General features: G+C 41.7%; 1 protein-coding gene across 2 annotated transcripts in view; it reads left to right on the top strand.

The window, feature by feature from the left end:
• GTF2E2 (general transcription factor IIE subunit 2) overlaps window positions 1-10,360 on the top strand; it is a 101,765-nt gene extending 91,405 nt beyond the window's left edge. For both annotated transcript variants that reach the window (XM_001372540.4, XM_016422934.2), the window contains exons 7-8: window positions 7,583-7,698; window positions 9,881-10,360. In XM_001372540.4, coding sequence (XP_001372577.1) covers window positions 7,583-7,698; window positions 9,881-10,000 — 236 coding nt within the window. In that variant the 3' untranslated portion in view covers window positions 10,001-10,360. The remainder of the gene's footprint in view (window positions 1-7,582; window positions 7,699-9,880) is intronic.
• The last annotated feature ends 3,492 nt before the right edge of the window (window positions 10,361-13,852 follow it).

Below are 13,852 nucleotides of genomic sequence, written 5' to 3'. Positions count from 1 at the left end.
ACATCCTGTCCATCCTTCAGACTGTAGGTCAGTGTATCCTTCAGTAAAAACTTCCTTAGTTCCTCAACCGGATATGAGCTCTTCCTCTCGTGTATATCTTGTATTTTTTTTTCTTATCTATCTGCACACATATCTTATCACCTCCTTGAGACTCCATACCCCTAGAGGGGAATGACCCAGTATTGTTGGCCTTTTATTGCTTTCCTGTCCTTTTAATAGTGATAGATGATTAACAAATGCTTGAATATGACATCAATTCCTTAAATGTGCTATAAATACTGTATTTATGAAGCAAGTCATTAAGGTATCCAATTAGGTTGGAGATTATTTGAAAAACAGAATTTTAGATTCAGGAGATACTTTTTGGGTCATTTAGTTTAACCTCCTCACTTTGCCTTATGAGAAGTGATCCCTCAAGGGTACCACATTCATTTTTTTTTTTTAAAACAGAAATTGAATCCTGGCTTCCCAAATCCCATGAGCCCACTGCTGTCCCTCTGGCTTTATGTAATACACATGTGTTACAGTGTTCTTGGTCTTAGATTTCTGTAAAGGCCATATGTCAGGACAGAATGCTGTGTCATGTATTTACATAGAATTTCTCCAGTGAAGACAGAATCTGATATTTCAAGTGCCCTAAGAGTCTCAAAAATAATTGGACAGCTCGCTGTTTTATTTCTATCTAGTTTGGGAACTAAACCTGCTGCCTAGAGATGGAGCTTTGGAATGAAAGGAGTGGGCTGTACCAGTCACTGCCCAGATAAGGCATTCCGGAAGATTAAGTGAATGGGCTGGGTTCAGTGTTCATTATGGATGGCAGCTGTTCTTGGCTCTCCTTTCAGGTAGATATCTTCTCTCTTTTCCTTATGGAGGTTTCAGAAATGCAGTAGTAGTCAACAAACATGAAGTGCTTATTCTGTACCCCACATTGTGGCTTGGCACTGGAGGTATAAAGAAAGGCAAAAATCTGGTCCCTAACCTCAGTTTTCACAATCTTAACTGGGAAGCAACATGCATCCAAGTACAGAAAAGACTGAATCCTTGGATGCTGTTGAGATCACAAAGTAAGGTAGTACTGTAAAAGGGAATTCTTTGTTCTCTCTGAGTTTACACTTGTGAAAGGGAATCCTTTATTCCCTGTGTCTATTTTGAGTTAACACTGTAGTTAAGACTAACTTTAAGTACCCCTACTTAGATTGTGAAGACAGGATTAACTTTCCTTTGTCTACTTCTGAATTGAATCAACAAAAGATTGAACACCCTACTTAGTACTAGGGGAGAAGCTAGCAAGGTTCTTAGAGAACTCACAAGTCACTTACTTAGAGAGCTCCACCCTTTTAACTCAATTCCAAACTTGTGAATCCTATGATCAGAGTTTACACCCTCAGAAACTCAATCAGTCAGCAATCTGTGAACTCTCTTTATGAGTATTCACCCCTCCAGAAGTTGAGAACTGGTTCCCACAAGCACTGCCCGGGGCAGTCCTAGACAATTTGGAAACTGTGATTGCCCCCTGTAAAGAGTGGCAGAGACAAGAAGTCATGAATCCTTCAGCTTGGGTCAGTCTCGTGGAGACTGGAGAGAGTCATCAAGGGAGTTTTACCTGGAGACTGCGGCTTGGATCGTGGGCTTGGAGCTCAGCTTCAACTTGGACTCTGACTCCAGAATTACTTCATAGGGTGAGTGAAAGGTGTCACTCCTTTCCTAGTTTCTGGAGAGACTAGCTTCCATATTAGAGTAGGTCGCATGATTACTCACTATAGGCCTTCCTGGTTGAGAGCTAATTAATCTCTGCCTAGATTAAGATCGGAGAGATAACTTTTCTAACCCCTTCATATTTCTCTACTTTATTGTTTCCTCTCTATTTTTTAAATAAATTTCTGACTCGAGATGTAATAAATATTGGTGACCACATAATTTCATAAACTTATTGTTCAACCATTTAATTTAACCCTTACATTTCAGAGGGAAAAAGGAGAGGGTCCTTGGGGGATAGGTGTTTGAGGCATAGTAAGAGTACCTAGTAAGTACTAGTAAGTACCTAGTAAGAGGAGACCCAGGATTTAGAAGAGTTTCCAAAAAGGAGATCAGCAATGTCAGATTCTGCAGTAGGTAAAATTGGGGGACGAGGATTGAGAGTAGGCCATTGATTTGGCCATTAAGAGGTCATTGATGTCTGAAGTGAGCACACAATGTAGCTAAACATATCTATCTCTTGACTGGTTGGGGTGAGTGAAATGTCATTAATCTCTTGGAACATTTACCACTCTCTTCTTCTTTATGTCTTTAGACATAAGCCCCCTACTATTTCTTAGGTCATTTGTTTCCAAAAAGTCTTGTGCCAGAAACATGGTCCTTTACTCTGTCCCCGTACTCTATCCTAGCAAATAAACATGGAGAGATTCTGTTTCCTATCACTCAGTTAATATTTATTAAGCATCTGATATGTACCACACATTGTGTTAAGTGCCTTCTGCTCTCTCAAAATGACTCTGACTTCATCTACTTACCAGTGGAATGCCAAGTTCCATTACATTTGGGAAAAGGGATGGAATACTCATACTAGGATTTAGGGGGATTTTTTCTGCAGAAGCCTGTCGCTTTTATGAAGTGTGGCTAAAGCTGTTTGGGGGGAATTAAAGCATGAGGGTTGGCAGCATGACCTTTGAAAATAAGACTATTGCAGTTGTGTTCAGCAGAGCTTCAGGCAGAGCAAGTATCTCCCCCCCCCCCCTTTTTCCCAAAATTTCAATTTATTGTCTTCAGGTAACAAAAATCACCTCTTCTTTCCACCCTTCCCTTTCCTTCTCCATCCCCAGTGAAAAAAAGAAAAGGGAAAAAATTACAAAACCATTGTAACAAATGTGTATAGCCAAGCAAAACAAATTCCTGCATTGGCCATGTCCAAAAAATTCATGTCTCGGTTTTCACCCTGAGTCTATCAGGAGATTAGAGATAGAGGGAAAATATATTTCTTCAGGAAACCTCTGAAATCGAGGCTGGTTATTGAGTTAGTCAAGAGTTTCCTCTCCCCTCTTTATAAAGAAAATAGAGGAGGTGAGAGAGGAAAGTGGTCAGCTTTAGTTCTGATGCAATTTACTTTTCACCTGCCCTTTTTTTTCCCTTCACCCAGAACCCAGCCCTTTATTTCTTTTATTTTAAACCTTTCTTTACCATCCACTCCTTGTGGTTAGAATTTGTTTTACTAATGACTAATTACTACCGTCATTTAGTCTCCCCTCTTATTATTCTCCATTCTCCTTTTCCCCATATATTTCCCTGTTCAGTGAAATATATTTCCACACCAAACTTTATGTGTCTGGTGGGGGTTGGAGGGGGGGCGAGGGGGGTGTTCTGTGTGTACTCTTCCCTCTTTCAAGTAGTTCATAAGAAATTCAGGTTTAAGTATTGCCTTTTTCCCTATTCCCTTTCTTCATTGTTTTGTGGGGTGGTTTACTTGCACACCCAAATTATGTGAGATAATTTCCCCCATGGTTGCTCTCTCCATTCTTCAAGTATGCTTTTTCTTTTTCTTTTTCTTCTTTTTTTAAGATCATTAATAAAATATAAATAAAATTAAAAAAAAAACATAAAGCACCATTCCCGGGCTCTCAGTTATTTTAGAGTCCCTCTAGACCTGTGACGATGAAGTTCTGTAGAAATACATGTATTGTCTCCTCATATTTGATTATAAATAGTTCATCCTTTTAAAAATCCCTAATGAAAACCAAAATCAGAAGGGAAGTAGCAAATTGGGAAACAATCTGTGTAATAAAAAACTCTGACAGATCTAATTATTCAAATATATAAGGAGCTAAATCAGTTGTACAAAAAAATCAAGCCATTCCCCAAATGATAAATGGGCAAGGGACATGATTAGGCAATTTTCAGATAAAGAAATAAAAACTATCAATAAACACATGAAAAAATGTTCTAAATCTCTTATACTTAGAGAGATGCAAATCAAAACAACTCTGAGGTATCACCTCACACCTAGCAGATTGGCTAACATGACAGCAAGTAATGAATGCTAGAGAGGATGTGGCAAAATTGGGACATTAATGCATTGCTGGTGGTGTTATGAATTGATCCAACCATTCTGGAGAGCAATTTGGAACTATGCCCAAAGGGCACTAAAAGACTGCCTTCCCTTTGATCTAGCCATACCACTACTGGGTTAATACCCCAAACAGATCATAGGGAAAAAGGCTTGCATGAAAATATTTATAGCCTCACTCTCTTTGTGGTGGCAAGAAATTGGAAAATGAGGGGATGTCATTCAGTTGGGGAATGGCTGAACAAATTGTGGTATCTGTTGGTGATGGAATACTATTGTGCTAAAAGAAATAATGAACTGGAGGTATTCCATGTGAACTGGAATGACCTCCAGGAATTGATGCAGAGTGAAAGGAACAGAACCAGGAGACCATTGTACACAGAGACTGATACACTATGGCACAATCGAATGTAATGGATTTCTCTACTAGTGACAATGCAGTGATCCACTTATGAGGCACTTATGAGAAAGAATGCTATCCACATCCAGAGAAAGAACTATGGGAACAGAAACACAGAAGAAAAACAACTGCTTGATCACATGGGTTGATGAAGATATGATTGGGGATGTAGACTCTAAATGATCATCCTAGTGCAATTATCAATAATATGGAAATAGGTCTTGATCAATGGCACAAGTAAAACGCAATGGAATTATGCATTGGCTACGGGGTGGAGAGGGGAGGGAAAGAACATGAATCTTGTAACCATGGGAAAATATTCTAAATTAATTAACTAAATGAAATTTTTCAGCTAAATATAATAAACATGGGAAAAACAGAAAAAAAATCCCTTATGACTCCTTTCATCTCATATTTTTGACCCCTATATTTATATTTCAGAGTGTCTCTGTAGCTCTTGTCTTTTCATTAGGAATACTTAGAAGCCCTCTATTTCATTAAATATCCGTGTTTTCCCCCTGTAGGATTATACTCGGTTTTTCTGAGTAAATTAATCTTGGTTATAAGTCTTTATCATTTGCTTTCTTGAAGATTATATTCTCGGGCAGCTAAATGCCTTAGTGCATAGAGAGCCCAGGCCTAGAGAAAGATAGTCCTGGGTCCAAATTTTGCCTCAGACACTTCCTAGCTGTGTGACTCTGGATAAGTCAGTTGCCTAGCCCTTGCTGCTCTTCTGCCTTGGAACTAATGTTTAGTATTGATTTTAAGATGGAAAGAAAGGGATTTTTAAAGAAAAGATTATATTTGGAACTCTGTTCCTTTATAGTGGTGGCCACTAAATCTTATGTGATCTTGACTGTAATTCCTAATACTTGAATTTATTCATACTTGCTACTGATATTTGGTAGGGGATGCCTGGAAGTTTGGAATATTAGCTATAATGTTCCTGGAACTTTTCATTTGGGGGTTCTTTTCAGTAGGTAAATAATTAATTTTTTTCTATTTTCACTTTGCCCACTGGTTCTCTGAGAAGTTTTGTTTTTATAAATTTTTGAAATAGGTTGTTTAGGTTCTTTTTTTGTTCATGGCTTTGAGGTTGTCCAATAATTCTTAAATTACTTCTCTTTGATATATTTTCCAGGGCAATTTTTTGGTATGAAATACCGTATAGTTTTTTTTTCTCTAGTCTTCTATCTTTGTTTTTTTAATATTTCTTGCTGTTTCATGGAGTCATTAAGTTCTATTTTGTTTGTCTTGTTTATCAAGCATTCTGTTGCTTGGGTATGGTTTTATAATCCTTGTTCCAAGCTGTTAAACTCTTTCTAATTCTTTCTCTTTTATAATTCATTTTCTTGACATTTTTTTCTCCTGTTATTTCTTTTTCATTTGTTTCTTTAGTGTATTTTATTTTATTTATAAAGTCATTTTTATTAGCTCTTTTTTTTTAACTCTGCTTCATCTCTTATTGGAATTGTAGGTGAACTTGTCTGTTTCTCTCATCACCATAATAGTTCTTTATGGTGAGATTCTTTTTGGATTTACTTATATTTTTATCTTTCCTTGCCATCTTTGGACACTTCTGGAGGGATTGGCTAGCCTTTATTTACATATATTTTGTATGTTGTTGCTTCTTACTATTGTTTTCCATGTATATTGTGTGTCATGTGCTGTTCTAGAAGCTCAAGGACAGTTTGATCCAGGCAAAGTTTGATAGCTACCCTTCTGGTATAAGTGCTGAAATTGGAAAATGAGGGGATGCCCTTCCATTGGGGAATGGCTGAACAAATTGTGGTATATGTTGGTGATGGAATAATATTGTACTCAAAGGAATAATAAAGTGGAGGAATTCTATGGAACTGGAACGATCTCCAGGAATTGATGTAGAATTAGAGGAGCAGAGCCAGGAAAACATTGTACAGAGAGACAAATATACTGTGGTACAATTGAACGTAATGGACTTCTCCATTAGTCTCAATGCAATGTCCCTGAACAACCTGAGGGACCAAGGAGGAAAAAAACACTACCCACAGGCAGAGGACAAACGGTGGGAGTAAAAACACAGAGGAAGGACAACAGCTTTACTACAGGGGTAGAGGGGATATGATCGAGGAGAGACTCTGAATGAACACCCTTCTACAGAAACCAATAGCATGGAAATGGGCTCGGGTTGAGGACGCATGTGACACCCAAAGGAATTACGCATCACCAATGGAAGGGTGGGGGGAAGGGGGAGGGGGGAAAAAAAGGTGATCTTTGTTTCTAATGAATAACGTTTGAAAATGACCAAATAAAATAATGTTTTTTAAAAAAAAGTGCTGAAAGGTCCTGACTTGAATTTGGGTCTAAGCAACACTCTTGTGGGTTTGCTCTTATAGCCTAGAGCTCCAGAGTGACAACTGGAGGCTTCTCTTTGGTATGGGATTCCTCTCCTGCCTGGTCTGTGTCTGCTATCCCACTGTTCTCTCCAGATCCGAGCCATCTTGCTGGTGCTTGCTTGTATATTAACTCCACCCTTCAGACATGGCTGAGGACTCATAGCTCTATATTGTCCTTGATCACCCACCTGTAGTTACAGATCCCCTCCTTTAGTCCACGCTGGATCTGTGTGCCCTTGAATTGGGTAGTAAGCAGCATTGCTTCCTCCTCAAGGTTAGGACCCCCTTCCTACCCCTTGGTTTCTGTTGGATCTCTTTTCTTCCAATGCTAGAAGCCTCTCATGTGTGCCTGGGTAGACCCCATCTCCTTTTGCTAACTTGTGCTGGAAAAATGACTCATCAAGTTTGTTCTTTTTTCTTGGATTTCCTGATCAGTATTGTTCTGGGGTGTTTTCTATATGTGAGGAAGAACCTGGCTGAACTACTTCCTTCTCTTCTGCCATCTTGGATGGTCTCCAGGCATTTCCTTTCCAAAGAACCAAGATTTTCCTTTCCCTGGGCCCATTTCTATTCAAGAGTCCCAGTTCATAAAGATTAAAGTCATATCAAAGCCTCTTTTTCCATAAAGAAATATTTTTTTTTACTTTTGATCTCAAACTTGAAGTAAATAGCTGAGTCTTGATTTTCATTGTGTATTAGATATAGGCTGCAACCCCTGAATGTAAAGTAATGCTCACTTTGTTCATGCAGAATTTCAAAAACTTTGGAGGAGCATCACTGTGGATTCAATGGATGAGGAGAAGATTGAAGAGTATCTGAAGCGACAGGGTATTTCTTCTATGCAGGAGTCTGGACCAAAGAAAGTGGTACGTATAATCTGGAAATGGTCTTTGAACAACACTGAATCAGGGGCTTTCTTTTAGTGGAGCTGATGAAAATAGCCAATTTATGTACTCTAAAAAGTATTTTTAAATGCTTTCTGGAAGATAGATCAATAAGTAGACATGGATGGATGGACAGATGGATGAATGGCAGTCTAGTTTTAGCCACCTGGGGCTTCTCCATGTCCAACTTCATCGTTCAGTATGCTCAGGAGTGGGATTACTAGATCACAAGTTCATTGAATTTTCTTCCTTCATCACAGGTTGTTTTCTCAAAAAAATTAAGTTAGTTCACATCTCTACCAACAATGAATTAGTGTGTCAGGATAGGTAGTCATGTAGAATCAGTGAAAAAATATCATTATTTAAAAAGATAGGACTTTGTTTCAAGAACAGCCCAGTAAGAATTTTTAAAAGTACTGGGCAGGAGGCAGTTAGGTGGCTCAGTCGGTTGTACACCAGACCTGAAAGGAAGTCCTAGGTTGAAATCTGATCTCAGACACTTCCTAGCTGTGTGACTCTGGGCAAGTCACTTAATTTTGCCTGGCCCTTGCTGCTCTTCTGTCTTAGAATCAATACTAAGAAGGAAAGGGTTAAAAAAAAAGAATAAAGCCCTGGGCCCTGTCCCAAATGCTACCTGGTGCACTTCCCCCTTATTATTTTACTCAGGGCCCAGACAGTGATCCATAGACCTGAAAGGTGAACTGGTGTATTCATCACCTTTTTATTGGAGAGCAAGTAATTCTGCCAAGTAGTGAACCAGAAACAAACAAAACTTATCTCTCACGTTAGCAACAAGTCTTTTCATGTCTGTGGACATAGACTCGGTTTCACTTTTTAATTGTTGGCCATGTCCACAGCCTCTTCCATTACCGTGATGTGGCCTTTCTAATCTCTTAATCTGTTTTCACCAGCCTCTCCTATTCCCACTTTCACTGAGAGGTTATTAGCATGATGTGTGTCTGGTGGTCTGGTTTGGAGGGCTTTACTTTACCAGTGTCATGCTATCGATGTATCAGAGGCAGAACTTGAAAACCCACATTTCCCTGGGCAAGTCTCTTCACCTCAATACATCTGACTCAGGACAATCTCCAGGACTTATCTGCCAAATTCTACTCAAAGCCTTTCTAGTATGGGAGAGCCAGAGCTTGCAGTTCTTGAGCATTGTCTTCAAGAATTCAGAGTCCTCTCCAGAGGAGAGAGATTCTTATACATTTATCATAATGATACAAAAGTGCACGACTCATGGGACTCTAGAAAAGTAGAAATATGGTGGGCATTTACCACAGGAACTAGGAGAAGATCTATCTTCAACCAAGGGAGGGAGGGCCTGGCCTGACCATCCACACTGGCCTAACAGAGTGAATAACAGTCCAATCCTGCATGACTCCCATGGTGGCACCCAACTGAGCACAATAGCCTGGCAGGTTCATCAGTATGTGTCTTGTGGGTACTTGCCTGGCCTACAATTGCATAGGAAGAGAAGTCAGTCTGGTTCACAGTTGGGAAATTGTACGGTGTTTTCAGTATCACTAAATCATTGTCATAAAGGCCTGTCCCTTGACAGCCAGTGTTCACTCTGGTTCATAATAGTGCTCCCAGCTGTGCCGGTCTGCTATCTCAAAGCATCCTGGTCATGCCAAGGGCACTGGAAAGATGTGTGATGGAAGGTCCTGTGCAGGAGATGACAGCCCAAAGATCAGGTCCTAGTGAGACGAGGAGTAACCATAAGTGGACCCCTATGATAGGAAACGGAGCGGAGAGAGGCCACATGTCTCTTGAGAATGTGTTTGGACAAGAAGTACGTAGATGGGAAGAGCAGAGGGAGTTCCTGCCCCAGTAGTCACACAGATCCTTCAAGTACCAAGGCTGAAATTATTCAGGCTTAAAAAAATTCAACTTAGCACTGGAAAACAGGATGTCCCAATTGACCCTTCCTCTGCTTCTCTGGCTAGTATCAGTTCACTATGGAGGCCTGATGCTCCAGTTATGCCATATACACTAGTATGTCTTTACTTGAAGAGATCCTGTTTTCAAAGATTATATCCCTGTCCCAGCCCAGGAACTTGCGAGGTTAGGACGGGGCCTTCTGAACAGATCTGCCACCCTGCCTTCAAGTAGCCTTCGTGCTAATGAATGCTCCCGTTCATTTCCATTTCTTCCTCAGGCTCCCATTCAGCGGAGGAAGAAGCCGGTCTCCCAGAAGAAGCGAAGGTTCAAGACTCACAACGAGCACTTGGCTGGGGTCTTGAAGGATTACTCTGACATTGCTCCTGGCAAGCAATGAAGGTTTCCTTCTGACCAGCTACATTCAGGATGTCGACTGAACATGCTCAGGCTGGTGTCAACTGGAGGGTGGCCCCCCTCCCCTGACCTTGGAGAGGAAACAGCTCAGTTTACAAAACAGGTGTGAGGTGCCAGCCCCCTCCGAGCTTGCTTTGATTGACTGACTGTGAGGTAATTCCCTCAGATTCCTTCACCTTGAGAAAGGCGGGCCTGCTGGCATCATCGTCATTTGATGTTTAACTAACTGCTTCTGCTCATGGTTCCATTTTCTCCTTTTGTTTTGCAAGTTTGCAGTTAGAATCGAATGCAATATGTGTTTCTTTTCAGAGATGCTATTTATAATAAAATCATTGTAGAAACATGTTGGTCGGAGTAGTCGATTCTGTTTTCTTCAGTAGCATTAGTTAAACACTAGGGAAGGTACCCACTTGTAGAGAGGCTGGCCCAGTCCAATTTGACCAGGACAGAGACCCAAGTTAAAGCAATAAAGACAGCTCAGATGCATTGCTCAAACACTTGGATTGACTTTCCAAAGAAAGACAGATTAAGAAAACCACAGTTCCCTTAGACTTTGCAGGCTTAGGCGGTCACAGGCTGATACGGCATTCCAAAAATCCAGAAGATGTTGTCCAGTCATTGTCCAGTCTGTCTTCTTTAGGGGTTAACAAAGGAACCAATTTTAGCTTTTGTATCCTTAAGAAGAGATGTCCATTGGCTAGATAGCAGATGCCCCCTCAGGCCTTGGACTTTCTCCTCCTCAGTGGTCATGTTCACAGGCACTATTAATGAAACTCGGTCGGTGGTGCTGCTCTTTGGAATTCTTAAGGGTCTACAAGGAGATGACTAAAGGAGGGAGAAGGAACTCGGAGTCTCCTATTAGGGCTCCACACCTCAGATCTGGTGACAGCATAGGGGATCGCCACAGCTCACGGCCACCTCCCAGACTCTGAGGCTGTTGGGCAGTGTTGGGTTTTCTTGTACCTAAGGTAAAAGTGGAAACATCTGGACATTTGACGTTGTGTTCCTATGACTGTAGAAGAAACTTTTATAAACTAAACCAAAACAAGAATTTATCATTTATATCCACATGGAACGCTTGAGGTGGTTCTCCACGTTATCTCTGGAAACAGCATGGCATAACAGAGAAGACACTCAACACTGTGGAGCCATCTCACGTGTCAGTAATTCCCACCTGAACCACAGGACCTCAAAGGTCATCGAATCCAACCACTTCATTTTGCTGAAGATCTCATGGAGCTAGCATTTGAATCCAGATCCTCAAACTCTAAATCTCTACCATACTGTGCCAATTTGTCTTGGTTTAAGGGTCCAACTCTTCAAGGAGAAGTGATGGTATCTTGTATTCATGTGTATTTTTCTTATGTTTATTATTTTAGACAATTTTTAAATGCTAAATTTAACAAACATCAAACCCCAAATCCACGGACATCCATTTATAAAGCAGAACACAGAGAATTGTCTGTGAAACTACTACATTCCATATGCTTTTTTAGAATGCATCTAATAAATTCAACCTACTACTTTCAAAACAGTCCTTCTAGTCTGTTCTTTCTGCTGAACTTCCTTCTATTCTTTGTGCCCTTTCAAAAATTTTAATTTTATTCAGTTTTCACCAATTACATGTAATAAATTTCCACCTCCATTTCCCGAAGCTATATGATCCCAATTGCGTCCCTCCCTCCCATCCTTCCCCCACTTCCAGAGCTGGGTTTCACGTTATCACGCTGTTTCCATCGTGTTCATTTTCGTAAGTGAGTGATCTTATAAAACCAAAACCCTAAAACATGAAACCCCTGGAAAGCAGTGAAAAACCCGACACCATCAGAACTTCCTCTGGAGGTGGACAGATGGGTGGCATTCTTTGTCTAAGTCCCTCAGACGTGCCCTGGGTCGTCATATTGCTGAGAGTAATGCACCCTTTTAAAATGTTTAAACAGCTCTTTTTTTTTAGAGAGAGAGAGAGAGAGGAGGTTGACTCTCACTACTCCACCTGACCCCGCCCCTACCATCTCCCTCAACTGAAAACAAATGGCCTCTTCCAGCAAAACCAATCCATGCTGTGAGCTCGCCTTTAATGAATGTCTTTTCTGCCACTTTGCATTCTTGGTTAGGAGGGAGGCACACGCTTCCATCACAGGCCCTCTGGATGTGCTTTTTGGACATTATTTTAATTATATTTATTTGCACCCATCTTTTTTACCCAACAAAATTCCCTCCAAATGATTGAAGGCATCAATTCAGAAAGACTCATCTCCATCCAGTGGAACTTGACAGCTCTTCTTGTTGAAGTTGAGGTTCAGGTGAGCCCTCGAGACGCTCTGCCCGAATGCCCAGTGGGTGGCCTTCCAGACAGCTGGAACCCTTCGAATCACAGGGAACCTCATCCATCTTGTGCCTGGAAAGTCTCTCTGTCAAAGATCAGCCAGTTCTACCCCTCATTTCAGAGATAAGGAAGTCAAAGCCAGAGCAGTTACCAGGGACTGATGAATGTTGCTAAGATCACTGAGGCCAAAGTGGGCTTCATCCAATGCCCCCGACTTGCTGCCTCCCTCTTTCCAGTTACCTCCTTGGTCACCCCTTGGCCTTTTTCCTTTTCTCTCAAAATCTCACAGTCAAATCTAAGCTTAGAGTTCTATAGAATTTTTAAGGCGCCTGAGGTTGTTTTTAATAAGGTGTTGGCAGAAACTCTTATCTGTCTCCATAGTGATGCCTTGTCTCTACTCTCTAGTACTGTGACTTTGTCTCAGAGGCATCATCTTGCTTTGCGCAGGCTTGAACCTTGGGTCCCTCCATCCAAGCAGGAGCTCTGTACAGGTGGAAGCAGAGGAAAATAGCTGGGGGGGGCCCCCTCTGATGGGGGAATTGGAGGGAGCTCATTCCCGGCCCCTCAGATTGCTGGGGCTCCTGAAACCCCTTTTATCCTAGGCCACCTACTTCTCCAGGAATGGGTTAGATCCGAGCTCACCCCTGGGTGACGAAGGCCTCTCCATCTCATCTGGGGTACGTCCACTTACACCCCCCAGCCTGGTTGTGGGGCTGCACTTTGAGGAGGGCCTCATCCTCTAGGTCCTTTGGGTGCTGTGCCACATTTGAAGCCTGCATCCACCAGAAGCCGCTATTGAACTGTTCCTAATCTCTGCAGCCATTCATTTCAAGTATGGCCGACTGGAGAACTAAGCCCAACAATGTTTTCATGCACTGGATTAATAATTCATCCTAGCTGTTTCAGGCTTTCCCAGGAGGGAGAATGTGCTTGAGCTTGGCACATGGGGGCTGGCGTGGCTGTCGCTTCTCATCAGTGTAGCTGAGCGGCAGTAGGGACACAGGGGAGAACAGAGCATCCCACACCTGCTGAGGAAGTGCTCTTAAAAGGCTGGGAAGAGGGAGGGCACCCCCAGCCCATTACTCCAGCTTTGCTGCTCCAATTCGGGTCACTGGCATTTCTTTGTTTCTTGGAGGCTACTCACATTGGACTTTAATTCCTTCAATGTGGCAAACCATGCAAAGAGAGATCAGAGCCCAGTTCCTGGCTCTATTCAGCTAACTCTGGTCATCTTTTAGGCCCACCAAAGACCTCCCCTAAAAAAGGTACTTCCGGGGCCAGGGGCCAGGGATGCCACACTTTCAGGAGGCAGCTTTCTGCTTTCCTAAGCCCTCACTTCTGATAAGGCTCCAACTTTAAGATGAATGCTGGCCCACAAATTATTGGTGTTGCCTTAATTGGATTCTTCCTCTTTCTCAAAGCAGATATGAGCGTGTCAGTCTACCTTGTGTCATCTGCCCAACACATTTGGAGGGGACTGGGAGGGGAAGTCGTTTAAACATTCATTCT

Source organism: Monodelphis domestica, chromosome 6, assembly GCF_027887165.1.
Source record: "Monodelphis domestica isolate mMonDom1 chromosome 6, mMonDom1.pri, whole genome shotgun sequence".
Lineage (NCBI taxonomy): Eukaryota > Metazoa > Chordata > Mammalia > Didelphimorphia > Didelphidae > Monodelphis > Monodelphis domestica.
Note: the sequence above shows the minus strand (reverse complement) of the source record. Positions and strands in the feature narration are given on the sequence as shown.